General features: G+C 38.8%; 1 protein-coding gene and 1 long non-coding RNA gene across 5 annotated transcripts in view; one reads left to right on the top strand and one right to left on the bottom strand.

Annotated features, from left to right (window-relative positions):
• The window catches only part of LOC144321064 (uncharacterized), a 41,266-nt gene extending 25,024 nt beyond the window's left edge, over positions 1-16,242 (bottom strand). For both annotated transcript variants that reach the window (XR_013386784.1, XR_013386783.1), the window contains exons 1-2: positions 15,853-16,242; positions 14,868-14,933 (exon numbers count right to left, since the gene is read on the bottom strand). This is a non-coding gene — a long non-coding RNA (uncharacterized LOC144321064). The remainder of the gene's footprint in view (positions 1-14,867; positions 14,934-15,852) is intronic.
• UNC79 (unc-79 subunit of NALCN channel complex) overlaps positions 15,871-20,263 on the top strand; it is a 238,665-nt gene continuing 234,272 nt past the window's right edge. For 2 of the 3 annotated variants that reach the window (XM_077910396.1, XM_077910402.1), the window contains exon 1: positions 16,278-16,406. In XM_077910396.1, the coding sequence (XP_077766522.1) occupies positions 16,385-16,406 (22 nt within the window). In that variant the 5' untranslated portion in view covers positions 16,278-16,384. Of the gene's footprint in view, positions 16,222-16,277; positions 16,407-20,263 lie in introns of those variants that run through there. The other variant, XM_077910403.1, reaches the window with a different exon arrangement.

The raw sequence follows: 20,263 nt of genomic DNA on the forward strand, positions 1-20,263 counted from the left end.
TCCCACTAGGCGTTTGTTGAATTTCTTGGATGGGTATTAATATTTTACATCCTATTTGGGAAATTTTCAGCCATTATTTCTTCAAATATTTCTGTATTTTTTTATTCTCTTTTTGAGACTTCCATTATCCATATGTTGGTATGCTCAATGACGTCCCACATTATCTCTGAGGCAGTGCTCAGTTGTTTAAATTCCTTTTTTTGTTTTTCCCCATAATGGGCACTCTGAACTGACCTTTATCAAGCTACCTGATGTTTTTCTTCTGTCTCTTGAAATCTTTTCCTGAGATTGTGTAGTGAATTTTTCATTTCAGTTATTTAAAAATTTTAATTAATTAACTAATTAATTTATCACATGTGAGCAGAGGGAGGGGCAGTGGGAAAGGGAGAGAAAAAAATCTGAACCAGACTCCTTGCTGAGTGTGGAACCTGATGAAGTGGTTGATCTTACAACCCTTAGATCAGGACCTGAGCCAGAACCAAGAGTCAGACCCTCAATTGACTGAGCCAGCCAAGCACCCATGTTACTGTCACTTTCAACTCCAAAATTTCTCTTTGGCTCTTTCAAAGTTTTCCTTTTTATTGCTATTTTCTAATTAGTGAGACATTGTTCTCATACTTTCCTTTAGTCCTTTACATGTGGTTTCCCTAGTTCATTGAATATACTTAAAAGTGCTGATTTAAGTCTTTGTCTAGACATTGGGCTTTCTCAGGGCCAGTTTCTATTGGTTGCTTTTTCTTTCTTGTGTATGGGTCATACAGTCTTGTTTCTTGACTTGTCTCATAGTTTTTTTGTTGTTGAAAATTAGACACTTAAAATAACGTAGTAACTGTGAATCAGGTTTTTCTTCTTTCCAGGGTTCATTTTTGTCATTGTTTGTTATAGCTTGTTTAGCTAATGCATTTTCTTAATTAAATATGTAAAGTCTGTATTCTTTGTTGTATGTGGCCACTAAAGTCTCTTGTTAGCTTAGTGGTTAGCTAATTATTGGATGGAGATCTAACTATTTGGAACTAATAAGTCTCCCAGTCTTTGCTGAAGATGTGTGTGTGTGTGTGTGTGTGTGTGTGTGTGTGTGTGTGTTGGGAGTATACCTTTAACTCTCAGCTGGGCAATTGAAAACTCTATCTTAGCCTTAACCTCCTATATAAGGTCTTATGATCAGCCAGAAATTAGAGATTAGGGCCTTCTCAGGTATTTCCTGATCATGTGCACACCTTTTAGTATATGCACAGCTCTATATGTGTGGATGGTCTTCTAGATTCTTAAGAGTAGGTTGGAGCTTTTCAAAGCCCCTATATCACTTCATTCTCCATCTTTTCCTTTTAAGCTTTTTGGATAGTCTATTATTTGCCCCAAATGCTATACACCCCCTCAGGCATCAGTGAAATTAAACAGTTGCCAGAGATTGTTTTTGCCAAGTACCTCAGGAAAAATCTTTCTGAGTTTGTATTTGGGCAAGCTCCAAGTCAGGTCAAATCCAGAAAACTTTGTAAGTGGGATCTTCCAGGAAACCATCAGGCAGCTAAAATAATGAGATTCCTCTTGAATTGGGCTTTGAAGAAACCCCAGGCTGATTCTGCCCCATCCAGTGGCTGCCATCTGCTAGTTTTCACTATAGTTGCAGTCTGTTAGTTTTCATGGCTGCCTCAGAGCAGGAGTGGAGAAGGGCCCTAAGTCAAGTTAAAATGCCACAAAGCTCTCTGTTCTTACCTAGACTCAGGGTTTTTTTGTTTGTTTTGTTTTTGTTTTTAAATACTGCCCAGATTGCTGCAAACCTTTTACTTTCCAGAGTTCAGAAAATGATTCTGACCATTTTTGCTAGTTTTCTTCTTGCTTCTATGGAGAAGAATTTTTTTTTAAAGATTTTATTTATTTATTCATGATAGTCACACAGAGAGAGAAAGAGGCAGAGACACAGGCAGAGGGAGAAGCAGGCTCCATGCATGGAGCCCGACATGGGACTCGATCCCGGGTCTCCAGGATCACGCCCTGGGCCAAAGACAGGCACCAAACCACTGCGCCACCCAGGGATCCCTATGGAGAAGAATTTTTAGAAATTCTTACTCTGTCTTCAGAACTTCTTACTCCCTCTTTTCACCGACATCTTCTCTGTAACTATGAAGAACATAGCTGCTCTATTTTATATGATGTGGGTATATAGAAGCATAAGATACATATTTTTGTGTGCCATGAGAATCTTGTGATTTGGTCCTATCTACTGGATTGGGTTAAACGAGTTAGGTGGGATGTTGCCAGGCACAAGATTGAGTGTAACCAGAAGACTTTAGTTAGCCAAGGGAATTCAAGGTAAGGCATTGAGGATAGTGAAGCAGCAACATTATGGGGAAAGCCAAAATTGGTGCTTAGATTATAATATTGCACATAAATTTGGAAAGGCACATAAGTTTTACAAATAAACTTGGAAAGGTGGGCAGACATAGAAGAACATATCATGTAATTGGTAGAGCCTAATCACATAAGCAGGCCCAGTGATAAGTTTAAGTCTGAGACTTTGAGTAGTAAACTGGACTAGAGAGCTCTATGTACCTGATGTCCACTGCATGTTCTGGGGGGAAGTGTGGTACAGGTATTGTGGCTTATAGGAGTTGCAACAGGTTAATCACTCGTAGTTTGATTGTCAAGGCAAAACCATAACAAAGCATTGAATATTTTAGGATTTACTGAATTTTTTTGTCTATAAATGTTGAAGGGTTTTATTTATTTATTTATTTATTTATTTATTTATTTATTTATTTTTAAAAAGATTTTATTTATTATTATTTTTTTAAATTTTATTTATTTATTCATGAGAGACACAGACAGAGAGGCAGAGACACAGGCAGAGGGAGAAGCAGGGCCCATGAAGGAAGCCTGACGTGGGACTCGATCCAGAAACTTCAGGATCACACCCTGAGCCAAAGGCAGGCACTTAACCGCTGAGCCACCCAGGCATCCCAGATTTTATTTATTTATTCATGAGACACACACACACACACACACACACACACACACACACACAGAGAGAGAGAGAAAGAGAGAGAGAGGGGGCAGAGACACAAGCAGAGGGAGAAGCAGGCTCTATGCAGGGATCCTGATGTGGGACTCGATCCCAGGACTCCAGGATCACACCCTGGGCTGAAGGCAGGTGCTAAACCACTGAGCCACCCAGGGATCCCCCGTGAAGGGTTTTAGAGGAGAGGGAAATCAATAATAGGTGCAGTAGTCAGGAGAGTGTTCATGTAGGAGTGAAAGCTATTCTTTGTGTGTGTGTGTGTTTTTAAGATTTTATTTGTTTTGACAGCACAAGCAGGGGGAGTGGGAGAGGGAGAATCCTGATGTGCTCAATCCCAGAATCCTGGGATCATGGCCTGAACAGGGAGCTCCATGTGATGCTCAGTCCCAGGACCCTGGGATCATGACCTGCGCCAAAGGCAGATGCTTAACGAGTGAGCCACTTAGGTGCCCCAAAACTGCTCTTTGAATAACACGGTTTGGATAGTCAAGAAGTTAAATTGCATTGCGTACCTGCAGACATAAAGGTAGAAATGAATATGAAATGGAAAGTGCATGGGAACTCATTTTGAGTTACATCAAATTTCTTGGTGAAATAGTATTGGAGAATAAGAAAGTTTTTTTTAAATAAAGATTTTATTTATTTATTCATGAGGATATACAGAGAGGAGAGAGAGGCAGAGGGAGAAACAGGCTCCATGCAGGGAGCCTGACATGGGACTCAATCCCAGGTCTCCAGGATCAGGCCCTGGGCTGAAGGTGGCACTAAACCGCTGAGCCACCAGGGCTGCCCCAAGAATAAGAAAATTTTAAAATAGGAAATTGTCCAGAACAGAATGATGAAAGGCTACTATGTGAAATGATTGCTGGGCCCTATTCAAATTAGACAACATGAATTAATGGTAGGTCTGTTCTATACAGTAATGTTTATGGTATTGTTTTCCTGTTCATGTCCTACAATTTTTGAGGAAAACAGAGGACTGATTTTATTATTAGACACTTAGTATGTGCCAAGCACCATGCTAAGCACTTTACATGTGTATTTAATCCTCACATCTGACCTTTTGAGGTAGTCATCGTCACCCAGTTTATAGATATAAGTAATTTAGTGTGTTAGTATGGCCCCTTTGTTTCCATGGAACCAAAATTTACCATAAGTAGTGGCAGTTTTATTGTGGGGGGCAATCCAGGTATTAGTTGGGGTCTTTCTTTGCAGTAGAGATCTGGTCAAATTGAATAAATTAGCTTTTCTTTGGTACTTACTTGTTCCTTTGTCATGTTTCTCATCATGCTTCTCTCAGACTCTACCCTGACATCTCTGACATGTTTTACCTCATATTATACTGAGCACAAAGCCCAGACTCTTCTTTTCACAAAATATCTACTTGCACCAAGACTTTTTCTTCTTAGCTAACTTTATTGAAGATTCAGGGGAGCATAGAAAAGTAAGATCAAGCATTGGACTGACATTTTTTTTTGGATAGACTTCTATTTTTCTGTCTCCACCTTTTTCTTCTCTTTTCCTTCCCTTTATCATGAATAACAGGAAAATTCCTTTTTTCCATGGCAGGATAGTTCTCCCCATACCCAAATCTATTAGACTTTCCTTTCCCAAGCATTTGTCAGAGTATTTAGACTAGAGTAATATAATTGACTTCCCAAAGGGAATTGTGGCTCCACTTTTTTTTTTAAGTTTTATTTATTCATGATAGACACACACACACACAGAGGGGGGCAGAGACACAGGCAGAGGGAGAAGCAGGCTCCATGCAGGGAGCCTGATGTGGGACTCAATCCCGGGACTCCAGGATCACGCCCTGGGCCGAAGGCAGGCGCTTAAACCGCTGAGCCAACCAGGCTGCCCATGGCTCCACTTTTTAATATAAAATATAATATATTATATCATAATATGTTAATAGTTTGATATAATAATATAACAATATTTGCACAACTATAAGAAGATATGCAAATATATTAAGGAAATGTGTGCGAGTGTGTAGGAAACAGGAATCTTAGTTAATGGTTGTCTAGGAAAAGCTAAATTACTAGGCCTCAGGAAGAATGGGAACCATGACAAGCTGAGATAGAGCCTGGAATGAGATGGTCATTCATAATTCTTGGGAGTTTTAGGGGCCTTAGAAACAGAGTCTGTGGGTCTTTGTGTGGTATTCAGTCATTGACCTATCTCAGGGATCCCTACTTGCTTATGAATGTATCTGTGCTCTTCACTTGCTGTGATTAACTTGCTGATCTTTTAAACATTTTTATTTACCTTTCTGTGAGGGGGAATCTTTTTGGAAGGAATGTCTTAAATTCCTTTAGTAGAGGCTTTTCTGAGTAAGTATACCTAAGAAGCTGCTGTGTATCAGGCACGGTATTTGACAGATTTAGTACTTAGAGAAATTTAATATGCTCAGAGTTAAGCAGTGGCTGAGCAAGCATTTGAATGACAATTTATCTCAAAGGTTATATTCTTTTTATGTTCTTTTTTTAGGTTTGATTTGGGTATATAAATGACCCTATCCCCAAGGAGCAAACAATAAGTAGATGGTATAAGTATGTAGAATAAGTTAGCAGATAAATGCCATATGAATAGCACAGGGAGAGCATTCTGGGAGTTCAGCTGAAGGAGAATTATTTTCTGAATGGATGCTGAAGATTATGGCTAAAATAATCAATTGAACAGCAGAGTTAGGCTTCTAATATGTAGGGATGTACAGAAAAGAATTCCAGGCAAAGGGAATGACATGAATAAAGGCTTAATGATGAGAAGTCACAATGATCAATTTGAGTATTGGATAGGGTACTGAAATCTGTGGTACATACTACTTTAGGATGATTAATCTGGGAATAGCATGAAGGATAGATTAGAATAGAGTGAGATTAACATTAGGGGAACTACTAAGGAAGAAGTTTCAATGACTCAGATGTGAGATGAATTAAGAAGAAATGAATTAGTCTTTTGGTAAAAAAATATGACAAGAAAGAATTGAACTCAAGGATGATTCTAGAAGAGAAATGATATTACTTAAAGCCTGTATTAGCCTGATAATACTATAGAATACCATAGATTGGATGGCTTAAACAATGGGAATTTATTTCTCATAATTCTGGAAGCTGAGAAGTCAAAGATCAAGTTGCTAGCAATTTAGTTCCCTGGTGAGGGTGGCTGAAGATAGCTACCTTCTTACTGTGTCCTCACATGTGTGAGAGAAATAGGGTGAAAGAGAGCAAACTCTGGTCTACCTCTTCCTGTTCTTATAAGAACACTAACATTGTCGTAAGAGCCCCACCCTCATGGCTTCATCTAATCCTAATTACCTCCCAGAGGCTCCACTTCCCAATACCATCACATTGGGGGTTAGAGCTTTAACATGTGGATTTTGGGGGGGACACCATTCAGTCCATAGCAAAGCCTGATTATAGAGTATATGAATGAAGTATAATGGAAAATAAAATAATGTTGAGATTTCAAATCTAAGGGACAGTGAGAATAATGGCCCCCTTATGATAAATAAAATCTGGAAGAGGTATTGATGGGGGTAGAATAATAATGCCTGGTTTGTGTATTTTGAATTTAAGTTACTGGGCATCCCTGGGTGGCTCAGCAGTTTAGCGCCTGCCTTCTGCCCAGGGCGTGAGCCTGGAGTCCTGGGATCCAGTCCCACATTGGGCTCCCTGCATGGAGCCTGCTTCTCCCTCTGCCTGTGTCTCTGCCTCTCTCATTCTCTCTCTCTCTCTCATTAGTAAATAAAATTTTTTAAAAAAGAATTTAAGGTACTAATGGGACATCCAGATATAAATATCTATCAAATAGTTGAAAATATAAGCTTGAAACTAGCAGAGTGGCTGGGGAAAAAGAAAGATTTGAGAATATTCAATTAGTTGTAGTTGAAGCATGAGAGTAGATGATATATCTGAAGGAGGGAGAGATTTAGAGGAAAGATAAGAATTCTAAGGGTGATGCTTTGAGAAATGACTCCTATTTGGGGAGGGGGCTAGGATGTGAAAGATGAAGGAATCAATGGAGAAGTAGTCAGATTCTGCTTGGCCAAGATGGTATGAATTTATGAATTCAGTCTAAACTTATAGTAATGATAGATAAAACATGGCTGAGTTCAAAACAGGATAAATCCCAATTTATACTGGAAACAACTGAAATACAAATTTGTGAATAGGGTTGATGTCACAAGTCTGCTGGATTCCAGGCTGAAAGTAGGCATTTGTACTTTGCCTGCTCTTGCAGGGTAATGGGGGTTAAAGTGTTTCATGTAAGACAGGAACTAGAACTAAACTTACTACTTGAAGTCTCCTGCTTTTCCCAGCCCTGCTCCACCTCAGGAAAAGAGTCTGGAAAACCTGTTGGCTTCTGCTTGGGATACATAGAGCTTAGAGCACATTGTAAGTATAGAGATTCAGAAAGATATTGATACAGCCTTGGGACTTGGACTGAATCAAAGCTGCCCAATTACTTGTTGCTAGATTTGTGATATCTCTATTTAATAATCTTATCTGCTGGCATACAAGCTGGCTCAGTTCTGGCTGTCCAGGAAGTTATGTAGAAACAAAGTACATATTGCTTAGATACGAAGGGTTGAACACAGAGGAAAAGAGAAAGAAAAAAATAAGGGGTGCCTGGGTGGCTCAGGCAGTTGAGCATCTGCCTTCGGCTCAGATTATGATCCCAGAGTCCTGGGATCAAGCCCCACATTGGGCTCCCTGCTCAGAGCCCAGCCTGCTTCTTCTCCCTCTGCCTGCTGTTCATCCTGCTTGTGCTTTGTCTCTCTCTCTGTCAAATAAATAAATAAAATCTAAAAAAAAAAACAAACAAAGCCTCTTACATAAGCTACATTGAAACAAAGATTCCACAAATAAATCTAATAGCAGGAAAATGGCCAAAAAATAATAAGAGGAATTCAATATAAATAAAATTGTTATTTATGGAGCAAGCTGTCAAAAACCTTAAAGCAAGTAAGTTTAGGATTAAATGAAGGACTAAAATTCATAGGAAAAAATTATGAGCAAAAATCAAAGATACATGAAATGAGTACAGGTGGATATGACTAATACAATTAAATGTATGAAAATGAAAAAATTACATCACTGAAATTAAAATTTCAGTAGAGATGCACACCAGATTGGACACAAAGAGAATCAGTGAATTAAAAGATAATTCTGAGGAATTCACTCAGAATGCGCCATGAATGGTAAAAAAAAAATGAGGAATATGAACAAGCAATTAGGAGATATGGATAGAATGAGAGGTTATGAAACATCAAATAGAAGTTCCACAACAAGGGGGTGCCTGGGTGACTCGGTTGAGCATTCAGTTCTTGGTTTCAGCTCAGATCATGATCTTGGGGTCATGAGATTGAGCTCTGTATCAGGCTCCATGTTCAGTGGGGAGTCTACTTGAGGATTCTGTCCCTTTCCCTCTGCCCCTCGCCCTTCTCACTCAGTCTCTCTCTAAAATGGATAAATGAATCTTAAAAAAGAGGAAAAGTTCCACAACAAGAAAAAGGAAGAGGCATTAAATAAATATTTAAGAGAAATGGCAGACAGTTTTCCAGAATTAAAACATATCACGACTTTTCAGAAAGTGTACTCTCAATACCAAACAGGATAAAATATTTATGTGTTGACACTTCATAGTAGATCTGTAGAACATTGATGATCAAAATAATGTCTTAAATGCTACTGGGAGGGAAAAATGGATTATTTAATAAAAGGCAATTAGAGTGACAGTAAACTTCTCATCAATAGAGGATCCCAGAAAGCAATGAAATAATATCCTCAAAATATTGAGAGGAAAATGAATCTTTTACCCAGCTAAATACATATAAGAGTGTGGGTCAAAAGAGAAACATTTCAGTCTATGGAAATTCTCTAGCCACATACTTAAAAAAAAAAATATACTTCAGTGCGGTGCCTGGGGGGCTTCGTCGGTTAAGCATATGATTCCTGATTTTGGTTTGGGTCATGATCTCAGGGACATGAGATTGAGCCCCTTGTTAGGCTCCGTGCTCAGCCTAGAGTCTGGTTGTCTCTCTCCCTGCTCTCTCTTTCTTAAATAAATAAATAAATAAATAAATAAATAGATAAATCTTAGGAAAAAAAAGTGCTTCAGTAAGAAAGAAGAGTGAACTCAGAAATATGGCATGCAAAAAATAGTTGTGAGCATAGAAATTGATAAAATATATTGTTAAATATGTTGATGAAATGAGTAAGTTTTATTTTAATGAGTTCTTTTTTTAAAAATTGTATTTATTTATTAATGAGAAGCACAGAAAGGGAGAGAGAGGCAGAGACACAGGCAGAGGGAGAAGCAGGCTCCATGCAGGGAGCCCAACGTTAAGAAACTCTAAATAACAATAACAAAATGGGGGAATCATGTTCAATTGCAAAGATGATAGAAATATTGATAGTTTGAGTTTGTTAGAAAAATCGTTAGTTCTGCATTTCATTTTAAAATCTGAAAAAGTAATCGGTGAAAGACTAGAAGCAGATTCTATGAGCAGAGGGAAAAAGAATTTTTTTATTAAAGTCAGATGAGAGAAAAGGAGAAAACAGTCTCATGCATATATAAACAGTTGATTTATGATACAGTTGGCATGGGATTAGAATTTGTTAGGGAAGAATTTAATAAATAGTTCAGCATGATATTTATCCATATGGGAAAAGGTAGACCCTACCTCACAGTATACTTTCAAAACAAACTTAATTTGTAATAAACACTTAAATGTAAAAGCAAAACTTTAAAACTTTTAGAATGAAATATAGGAAAATCTTACAACCTTGGAGATAGGAAATAATTTCTTGAACTACAAAAGCACAAATTATAAAGAAAAACATTGATAGATTTGGCTAAATTTACATTTTAAAGCTTGTGTTCAATAAAGACTGTTTAAACAAACAAAAGGCAAGCAAGAGCCAGGGAGAATATCTGAGTTTTCAACTGGTATCATTTTTCATTAGCTTGAAGGACTTCTTTCAGTATTTCTTAGAGTACAAATCTGTTGCTGACAAATTCTTTTAATTCTCTTCTTTTCCTCTGTGCTCATTTTGTTTTGTTTTTTTTTAAAGATTTTATTTATTTATTCATGAGAGACACAGAAAGAGAGAGAGAGGCAGAGACATAGGCAGAGGGAGAAGCAGGCTCTATGCAGGGAGCCCGCCGTGGGACTTGATCCCTGGTCTCCAGGATTACACCCTGGGCTGCAGGTGGCGCTAAACCCGCTGCACCACTGGGGCTGCCCCCTTTGTGCTCATTTTGAAGGATATTTCTGTTGGGTGTAGAATATTGCACTGACTGTACTTCTTCTTTTCGGTACTTTGAAGATGTGATCTTCTGATCTCCATAAATTCTGACTAGAAACCAGTGACTAATAGAATTTGATATTTTCCTGTATGTATTTGTCATTTTCTCTGGTTGCTTCCAAGATTTCCTTTTTATCTTTGGTTTTTGTCACTTGAAATCTGATGTACCTGGACATGATTTTCTTTGTATTTCTCCTGCTTAGATGTTTCCAAGACTTCTTGGATCTGTAAATTTTATTTTACCAAGTTGGGGATATTTTTCAGCCATTTTTTCTTATTAAAGATTTTATTTATTATTTGAGAGGGAGAGAGAGCAGGGAGGAGAGGCAGAGGGAGAAGCAGACTCCCTGTGCAGTAGGGAACAGGACAGGGGCTCCATCACAGGATCTGAGATAATGACCTGAGGTGAAGGCAGACACTTCACCAACTGAGCTATTCAGGTTCCCCTAGCCATTATTTCGTTAAGTGGTTTTTTTTTTCTTCTGCCTGTTCTCTCTATCCTTTTCTTTTATGACTAATATCACACATATGTTAGACATTTTGCTATTGACTCAAAGGTCCCAAGGCTCTCTTATTTTGCTCCATTTTTATCCTCTCTCTGTTTTTCATATTGGATAATTTCCAGAGATCTATATGTAAATTTACTGACTGTTTCATCTATTTTCTGTCATTAAGCCTGTATTTTTATGTTCTAAAATTTCCAGCTGGCTCTTTAAAAACAAAATAATCGAACAATTTTTTCTCTGCTGGCATTCCTATCTTTTCACTCATAAAGAACATATTTTCTTTTACCTCACAGAGCAGAATCACGTTTCCAGATCTTTGTTAATTTCAACTCTGCGTCTTGTTTTTTTCTGTTGTCTTTTTTTCTTGAGAAAAGATCCTATTACTTTATATATGTCAAATAACTTTGAATTGTATTCTGGACACTGTGAATGTTATGCTGTGAAGACTCTGTGTTTTGTTACTTTCCTCTATAAGTTGTTTTTTTGTTTTAATAGACAATTTAAATAGACTTAAACTATAAACTAACTCAGGTGGTAGTTTATTTTTATTTTTTATTTATTTTCAGGTGGTAGTTTAAATCTGAGTTTAGTTCTTTTATCCCTAGTTGCAGTGTTGTTTGCACACAGTCCTGTATGTATGTGTATGGTTCAGGGATAAGCTAGAGATTTGTACAGAGACAGATAATTTATATTTCCTTCTCTCTGGTTTTCTCTTTCTAGTGATTTGCTTTCTGTTTCCAGTAGATATGGTTGTTGTAAGTTATGTGTTTTAGTAATTCAGACCAAAAAAAAAATCTGTGAGCAAGCTATTGGAATTTTAACCACATTGTGTTGAACAAATTAATGCCATTATCCCTCAGGCTAAAAGTGATAAAGAATGGAAACCCATATTCTTGTGCCATTCACTTCTTCCAAGTGTTAACACCTCTCCAGAATCTACAGCTTTTGGTTAGTCCCCAGTTGCTTCAGGTAGATTTTGTTTTGTTTTTGTACTTTATTTAATTTATAGAAGTTATCTTTGAAAGGATGGGTCCAGGAGTCATTTATTTAGTCATAGTGGAAGTGGGACCTGGAGAGAGTATAGGTTGACACAATCATTTCAGTAAATAATTTGGCAATATCTAGTAAAAGTTGAAGTTGAGAATTTCCTAGAACAATTTTTGCACATATACACATGTATAGGAACGATCACTACAGTGGTTTTGGTAATAGGAAAAAATTGCAAATAACCCACATGTTCATCAATAAGATAGTAGGTAAATAAATTGTGGGATAGTTATAAAATGAAATGCGATACAGTAGTGAAGATGAGTAAGTTAGTGCTATAGGTGCCAACATGATTAAAGTAAAATGTGATGTTGAGTAAAAAGTGTATCAGAAAGATATGTATGGTATAATATTAATTATATGATGTTAAGCATGTGAAACAATATATATCGTGTCTGTAGTTACCCTATGCAAAATTTTACCCATTCCAAAATACCAGTCTTTTTCCACATTTCCTATCTCTTTTCCCTGGTTTATTAGTATTTTTTTCTTTTATGTAATTATCAGTATTTAATGTACTATGTTTTACTCATTTAACTATTTTGTTTGTCTTCTCCACCAGACAAGTAGCTCAATAAAGGCAGAAATTGGTGTTTATTTGTTCACTGTAGTATCCCCAGGCATAAATATATAATAGGTACTCAATAAGTATTTGCTGAATGAACAAATGAATAGTATAAATATATGACGGTTTGATTAACCACAAATTTAGATAAGTTTTATGGGGGTGTCTCATGAATCTAAAATGTTTTTTTAATTTATTTTTTATTTTTATTTTTAAATTATTTATTCATGAGAGACACACAGAGAGAGAGGCAGAGACATAGGCAGAAGGAGAAGCAGGCTCCATGCAGGGAGCCCGATGTGGGACTCCATCCCTGGACTCCAGGATCACACCCTGAGCTAAAGGCAGACGCTTAACCATTGAGCTACCCAGGCATTCCTGAAATGTTTTATTTCTTAAAAATAAAGTATTTAATGAAAATGCTGGAAAGAAAGACTTAAAATGCTGGAAAGAAAGGACAATTCATGGGAGTACTTTTAATTAGAGGTATAGTTTTAGAAGAGAAGGGCATGCACCTGGCAATGACTCCTTTTGCAATAGAATAAAAGAAAGAAAGGTTGACACATACATGGAGACAAAGAGAGGGAGAAGTTCATCTTTGTTTCTTTGAAGTAGTAATTTAGGCCATCTGTTGTAGTTGAGAAACTGGATAATGGATACAATCTGGGTTAGTGAATTAGCTCAATGGACATGTTAGAAGGTGGAGATTATAAGAGCCTAGGTTGTTATTTAGGGTATCAATTATATGGATGATTTCAGTCTTGAAGGGTTTGAAAGAGGACTAACCTTAATGGAATGGGTGCATTTGAATGGCTTGAATAGTAATGCTAACAAAAGCAAACACTCATATGTACCAGAAATTATTCTGGATTCTCATGTCATTTAAAATGTGTCAGGGGGATGCCTGGGTGGCTCAGTGGTTGAGTGCCTGCCTTTGTCCCAGAGCGTGATCCTGGAGTCCAGGAATCGAGTCCCACATCAGGCTTCCTGCATGGAGCCTGCTTCTCCTTCTGCCTGTGTCTCTGCCTCTCTCTCTCTGTCTCTCATGAATAAATAAATAAAATCTTAAAAAAAATTAAAAAAAATGTGTCAGGGATTGTTCTAGATTTTTTATGTAAATTCATTTAATACTGACAACCACCTTGAGGTAGGGATATTATTATGAGCATTTTGTAGATGAGGAAATTGAGACATAGAGAAGTTAACTTGCTCAAGGTCACACTGAGGCAGACCTGGGATTCAAACTTAATGCTACCTAACTCGAGTCCATACCCCTTAACAATATTATACTCTTTAAATGGGGTAGTAGGAGATTTAACTGATGACAAACATCAAAATTAGTAAGCAGGCCATGGGAGTAGTTTCCAACACATGCTTTGTTGCTTTATTTCTGGTTATTCAAGATACCATTAAATTGTTTTTCCAATTACTGTCTGCTTTATCAAAGTCTCAAGCCTCCCCCAAATTTCTGAATAAATCATTGAACTTATTTATTAAAAATTTTTTTAAAAAGATTTTATTTACTTATTCATGTGAGACAGAGAGAGAGAGAGAGGCAGAGACACAGGCAGAGGGAGAAGCAGGCTCCATGCAGGGAGCCCGACGTGGGACTTGATCCTGGATCTCCAGGATCACGCCCTGGGCCGAAGATGGCGCTAAACCGCTGAGCCACCGCGGCTGCCCTAAATTTAATTAAAAAAAAAAAAAAAGATTTATATATTTATTTATTAGAGAGAGAGGAGAGTGGAGATGTGAGGCAGAGGGAGATCAAGAGAGAGAATCCTAAGAAGACTCCCCTGATGAGTAAGGAGCTCATGTGGGGTCTTGATCTCAATACAGGAGCTGAAATCAAGAGTCAGATGCTCAACCAACTGAGTTACCAGGTGCCCCTGAGCTTTCTTTTAATCACACAGAATGTTTGACATCTTCAAAGCTTTATATTATATTCATGTTTTCTTTCAGAGTGATTCCAACTTTTTACCCCAAAATAACTCTTCACCATCTTTCTTTACATGACTATTTATCTTTGAAGAATGAACTTCTCTTCAGGATGTATTTTTGGGAATGAACAATGCCTGGTTAGCCAGACCAACCTGTCAATCAGTGAGGTGACATAGTCCAGTTGTGTATAAACCCTAAAGGTCTAAATCACTAAGATTTTATGAACATTTTTGCTAATATTATGAAGCTTGGCCACTTTGTGTATTATAATGGGCAGTTGCCTTGCTGTCTGAAGACTTTTTTTGGCTACTCAGAAACCTCTTTTCTTGATATGTGGCCACATAGTTTTTTAATTGTCACAGATTTATTTTGAATGTGTTTCACATATCATATAGAATTTATCGTTTCCCTAAAATAAGGATTATTCTTTATTTATTTTTTAAAGTTTTATTTATTTAAGTAATCTCTACACTCACCATGGGTCTTGAACCCAGGACTTCAGGATCAAGAGTCACATGCTCTTCCTGAGCCAGCCAAGCGTCCTAAAAATGAGGTGGAAAAACACTGATTTAGTCACCCACAGTTATTATTAAAGCTATTAAAAATTGTTGGTCAACTCTTACAGTATTATTTCCATAGCTTCTGTAAAATCAATCTGCTCAATAGCTTTCCCATAATTTAGGTTATTTGAATTAAAAGTGGCCATAACAGTTGGCAAATGTACAGTGCTTTAATTTTAAAAGGATTTTTGCATGGATGATACCATTTGATCTGCCCAATAACTCTTTAGTGGCACTCTTTAAGTGACAAAGCAGGGTTTTTTTTTCTTTTGTTTTGTTTTTTTTTTCTCATTTTACAGATAAGAACCCGAGGCTGAGGGAGATTAAAAGATTGGTCTTAAAATGAGTAAGTAGTAGAACTGGATCCTGAAACTGTTTCTTCCGACTGCCAAGTGCAGGCTCAGAACGTCCCTCCACTCTAGTTGATTCTTTTAAGTATCTTCCTATTAATATGCATGATGCTCCTTTCCATTGGCTTCGTTGTTTTTTTCAGCACAGGGGCTTCCTAACGTTCCTGTTTCCATCCTGGGTAGTTGAAAGGGAGCACACCTGGGTTCCTTCTGTCTCCAGTCTTTCGTTTTTCTTTCCTGTGGCCCTTCCAGCTTCACCATCCGTGGAAATCTCCTCCTTTCCCTAGCCCCAACTTCTAAAGTCTTCTCCCAGCCCCCAGGCAGTGGGACCTCCCATCCTAATCATCAGCAGGAGAGCCCATCAGAGAGGGGAGGCAGAGGGCATGGACCGCAGCACGCCGGGAAGCCATGCTGAGGGTTACTTCTGCATTTCCTTCCTCGCGGTCCTCAGGAGCGTCCTCGCCGCCCTCCGGCCCCGGCAGTCTCCAGCCCGCCCCGGATCCGCCTCCCCCTCCTTCCTCCCGAAGGTTGAGACCAAGCGTGGGACGCACCTGTGTCCCTCTCCGGTCGCCCCGTTGAGGCACACCGGGGGCTGCTCCCGGAGCAGGATTTACAGGCCCGGAGAACGCCAATGGGAGATCCAAATGGTCGGGGACTCCGGCACTTTAAGAGGCTTTTCTCTGGGAAACACCCGTCCCCTCCGAGCGTCTTATGAATGGAAATACTCCTCCCCCGGTCGAGCCCATTTTCCCATTTCACCAGGAGCCGCAGCTTGCTCTCTCCTTTCGGTCTCCCCGCCCACATCAACTCGGGCAGCTCCAGGAGGGGACGGACAGGAAGCCTTTGGCCGCCTATTAAATCCCACCCATTTCTCCGGGGGCGATTTCCTAACCTTCCGGGACCGAATTCTGCAATTTGATGTGCGTTTTGTCCGAATGGTAGCGACACGGGCCTAAGGGAGGGGGAAAGCGAGGGGGTGGGGGGTGGGGGGTATGCGCTCTTTTCCTCGCAACATCGCTGGCGGAGCGAGGGAGCTCACACGACACAGATTTTGGGGCAAAGCCTTTCCATCTGGACAGCACCATGTCCACCAAAGCGGAGCAGTGTAAGTAGCAGCCGGCCCGGCGTTCCGGCCCGGCCTCCGGCTGGGAGCTATTGCAGTTGCGGCGTTTGCGGCTGCCGGGAGACCTTGGCATCGTGCTGGTGCGGGGGTGGGGGCTGAGGTTGGGGCGGGTGGGGGGCGGGGGGCGGAAGAGAAGGTGGGGGAGGGTGGACGTTAATGGCAACGCGGCGCTGTCCCCGGTGCTGAAAAATAATGCGGTCTTCCTCGGGCTTGTGGTGGGGTTTCGTAGGGCTGAAAGACCCTGCGAAATGAAATTAAAATGGGGTCCTTCTCGGGAGAAAGAAGCCTCATATCTTTCAGATAAACATTTCAGTATCTCTTGTTGGAGTGGGGGAAGGGGGGGCAGCGGCAAATCAGGGGCGGGGAACCGTCAATGTAACCAGAGCCTGCCTGGCCTTCTGAGCATGCCCAGTTCTAGGTGCTGGAGCCATAGGGGAGTTTTGAGTCTGCAGTTTCCACTTCGGGCTGGAGAGGCCAGAAAGGAGAGAAGGGGGAGGGAGCCAGGAGTCAGGCAGAATTCTGGACCAGGGCGAGGAAATCAACTCCGAAATACCTGCACTAATGCAAAAACTAAGCACACTCTTAGGTTAAAAGCAAGAGTTGTTGCTTTGCGTTGAGGTGAAAGGGGCTCTGGGAAAATGATCTAATTATTTTTCCAAAGAGGTTTCCTTTGTAGGACAGCTCACACAAGCTAAAACAAATAGCAGGGGGATTTTAGTTGTCCTAGTAATGATTGACTGTGTGTTTGGTTGGAGGCAACCAGCTAACTCCTTGTGGACAGAGGAAGTTTCTGATATGCTTTCTATATAGCCTCTCTTATTGTAGTGCGCATTTGTAGGCCGTTGTTATGTACTTGGTAGGTTGATTAATGTGAAACCTTTTCCTGACTGCTCTTGAGGGATTCAGGAACTTGTGTTTGTAAATAAAAGATGTTTTTATTAAGCAATGAGTTTGAATTTTTAACAAACATGCCAGAACTTGTTCATCTAATTGACTCATTTCTTTCAAAGAAGTACACAGTTATGTTGAAAATGCTGTCCTGTCACTACTTAAAAGTCTTTGTAATTCTTCTTTGGAATGGCTGTTAAGGCCATTTTGTGAGACACCCAAAATAGTAGTCTCATTATTTTGGGGCAGTATGTTGTAAATGGTATGTATAAGGAGTGTGTCACTTATTCACCAGATAGATGCAATGAACTGAAGGCTCATAGAATTCCCAGACTGATAGTTCATTAGAGATAGTCTATGCCCACCTACCATTCAGTGCTTGTATTTCTTTACAATGTTATTTTTGGAATCTGGAACATCTGAGTTTGAATCCTAGTTCTGCCATTTACTATTTGACCTTGGGAAGATAATGGACTTCTCTAAACTTTATTTTCTCATCTGTAAACCTGTGGGTAATAGTGCAGATGGGGGGTTGTTGTGATTACAAGTGAGGGAATACATACAAAAGATTGAGTAGTGAGCCTAGCACATAGCAAGTATTCAATAAATCATAGTTATTTCCCTTTTAATAGTCCATCTCTTCTAAATAGAAAGTTCTTTTGTGATTTTTTGGGGCCTTTTTGGAAAATTAAATCTAAACCTCAAAGATAAATTTTGCTTCTACAGAGGCTTTCGAAAAAATTGAATGCATTATATTCTGAGTAATGGTAACATAGTTGGAATCAGTGTGAACTTCCCACTTGAGGATATCACACCCTTGAAGGTTTTATTATAGTATGTTGTTAAAAAACCACCACCTGTCATTTGATTTTATAGTTACCATTACGTAACTTCAGGTTGAAACCAGCGAGTATTTCTGCCTTCATTCTGTGTTTTCTCTTCCTTGTTATATTTTGAGATGCACTGAATGCTTTGTCTTATATCTTTCCTGGGCAGTTAATACCAGGATCGATAAAATCTACAAGTGGATTTGGTTGTGTAGTGCAGGTGGTTTGTAGTTAAGAAGCTATTTTATAATTGTTTATAAAACATTGTTTTTGCTCTGTAGATGATGGAAAGGACACCATATTTGAAACTAAAACATGTGGATTTGCATTTTGTATGCCCTTCTGATTAATTCTGAGACATCGGGCAATTAACTTAATACTTTTGTGCCTCAGAGTTTCCATCTATAAAGTAAGGAATAATAGTACCAGGTGTCTTTGTTTAATCCTAAATGTTGTAGAGGGCAAAGGTCGTAAATGTGAAAAGAATAACGGTGCTCTGAGTGTTTTTAGGTGTCTTTATTTAGAGTGAAGGGAAGTTAAGAATTTCTTTCTCTCTTACATGCATTAATATGAATGGATTGTCACTCTAGTGCACATATACCTGAAAATAGAGCAAACACAAGAAAAGCTGCATGGTGGTTGTTCATGAAGGGTGAATACTTTTTAATAAAAAGAAATTGCAGATCTGTGATCTTTTTTATTTGGACTTGTTAGGAATATGGTTAGGAGGAAGGAGAAAGAGAAGGGAAGGCCACGAGATTTTTCTCCTACTGGATGTGAAGACCACCAGAACGGGAGAGAACTAAAGAGTTCATTTATCCTCTGCGTTCAGGAGTATTATGCACAATACCACTCCCTGAGGACCAAAGGTGGAGAATTAGGTTTAATATAATGTCAAAATATTATTTCTGTTCTCTTCTTCCTGAGGCCTCTTGATGTAGGTAGAGGTTTCAGTGGTGCAGGAAGTGGACATAGTTTGGTTGAACCAGCAAGAGGAAGCACTTGCATTTCAACCCAAACAGATTACGTGATTTACCTTTGAAATGTAAAGTATCACAGATATGTGAAAAATGGTTTTCTTTTTATGTAGTGGTATTTTCTTGTATGAAATAAGTAATAATGATGAAAGGCTACTTTTAGCTAAGATATAGTTTGGAGCTGTTTTTATACATTCAGTCTGTTTCCTGTGTAATGTGCAGAACATCATAACAGAAGATGAAAGCTTCCTAGCAATTTCTTAGGCGATTGCACAGAGCTAAAACTTTTTTCCTCCAAATGTTCTTTTTCTTACAAAGTTCACTGTAGTGAAAATGTTTTTGTAGCTGATATGGAGTCTTAAATGATAAAAATAAGAAATTGTCATTCTTTTTTAGGGGGTTATAAGGAGTCCATCTCCTTTCCTTTCCTCTTGTCTCCTAAGAGTTAAAATTGAATAATCCCAAGTACTTTAGATGTGCTCTTTCACAAGAAGCTTGCTTTTAATAACAGCAGAAGTTAAGAGCTGGGGTTCTAGAATCTAGGTATGAATCCTGGCTCTGTTTCTTGCAATCTCTGTGGCCTTGGACAAGTTAACCTAAGCATCGACTACCTTATCTATAAAATGGGGATAGTCATAGTTGTAAAGATTAAATGAGGTGATCCACGAAAGTGCTTAGCACAGAATTCTGGCACATAAAGTGGAGTTAATAAATGTTAGCTATTAGTATCATCATTATCAAGTATAAAATCTTGTGCTTGCTGCTAAAATGAGGATAATTATAAATTTGGACATAGCCCCCCAGAGTGTAGCAGGAAAAAAAAGAGTAACCATGATATTACTTAAATGGGACATGGGCTATTGGACTATTTTTTATTCTCCTTTCCTCTTCTCTGAGTCTCCTCTATAGCAATAATCAGCCTAATCCATTTTTAGGTGGGAAGGAATCTCTGCACGGCAATTCCTTGACTTGGTATATCTAGCAAGGCACTGGCTAATCGCCTAAGCAGAACATTTCTAAAGCATGATTTACCTATCCATCAGCTTTTGTATTATGATGACAGTGTAGCAGCTGATAAACACAAATCACTTATGTAAATATCCATCAAAATGTTTGCCAAATTTAGAAATTAACCTCAAAGTTTGAA

Source organism: Canis aureus, chromosome 9 (assembly GCF_053574225.1).
Source record: "Canis aureus isolate CA01 chromosome 9, VMU_Caureus_v.1.0, whole genome shotgun sequence".
NCBI classification, from domain to species: Eukaryota; Metazoa; Chordata; class Mammalia; order Carnivora; family Canidae; genus Canis; species Canis aureus.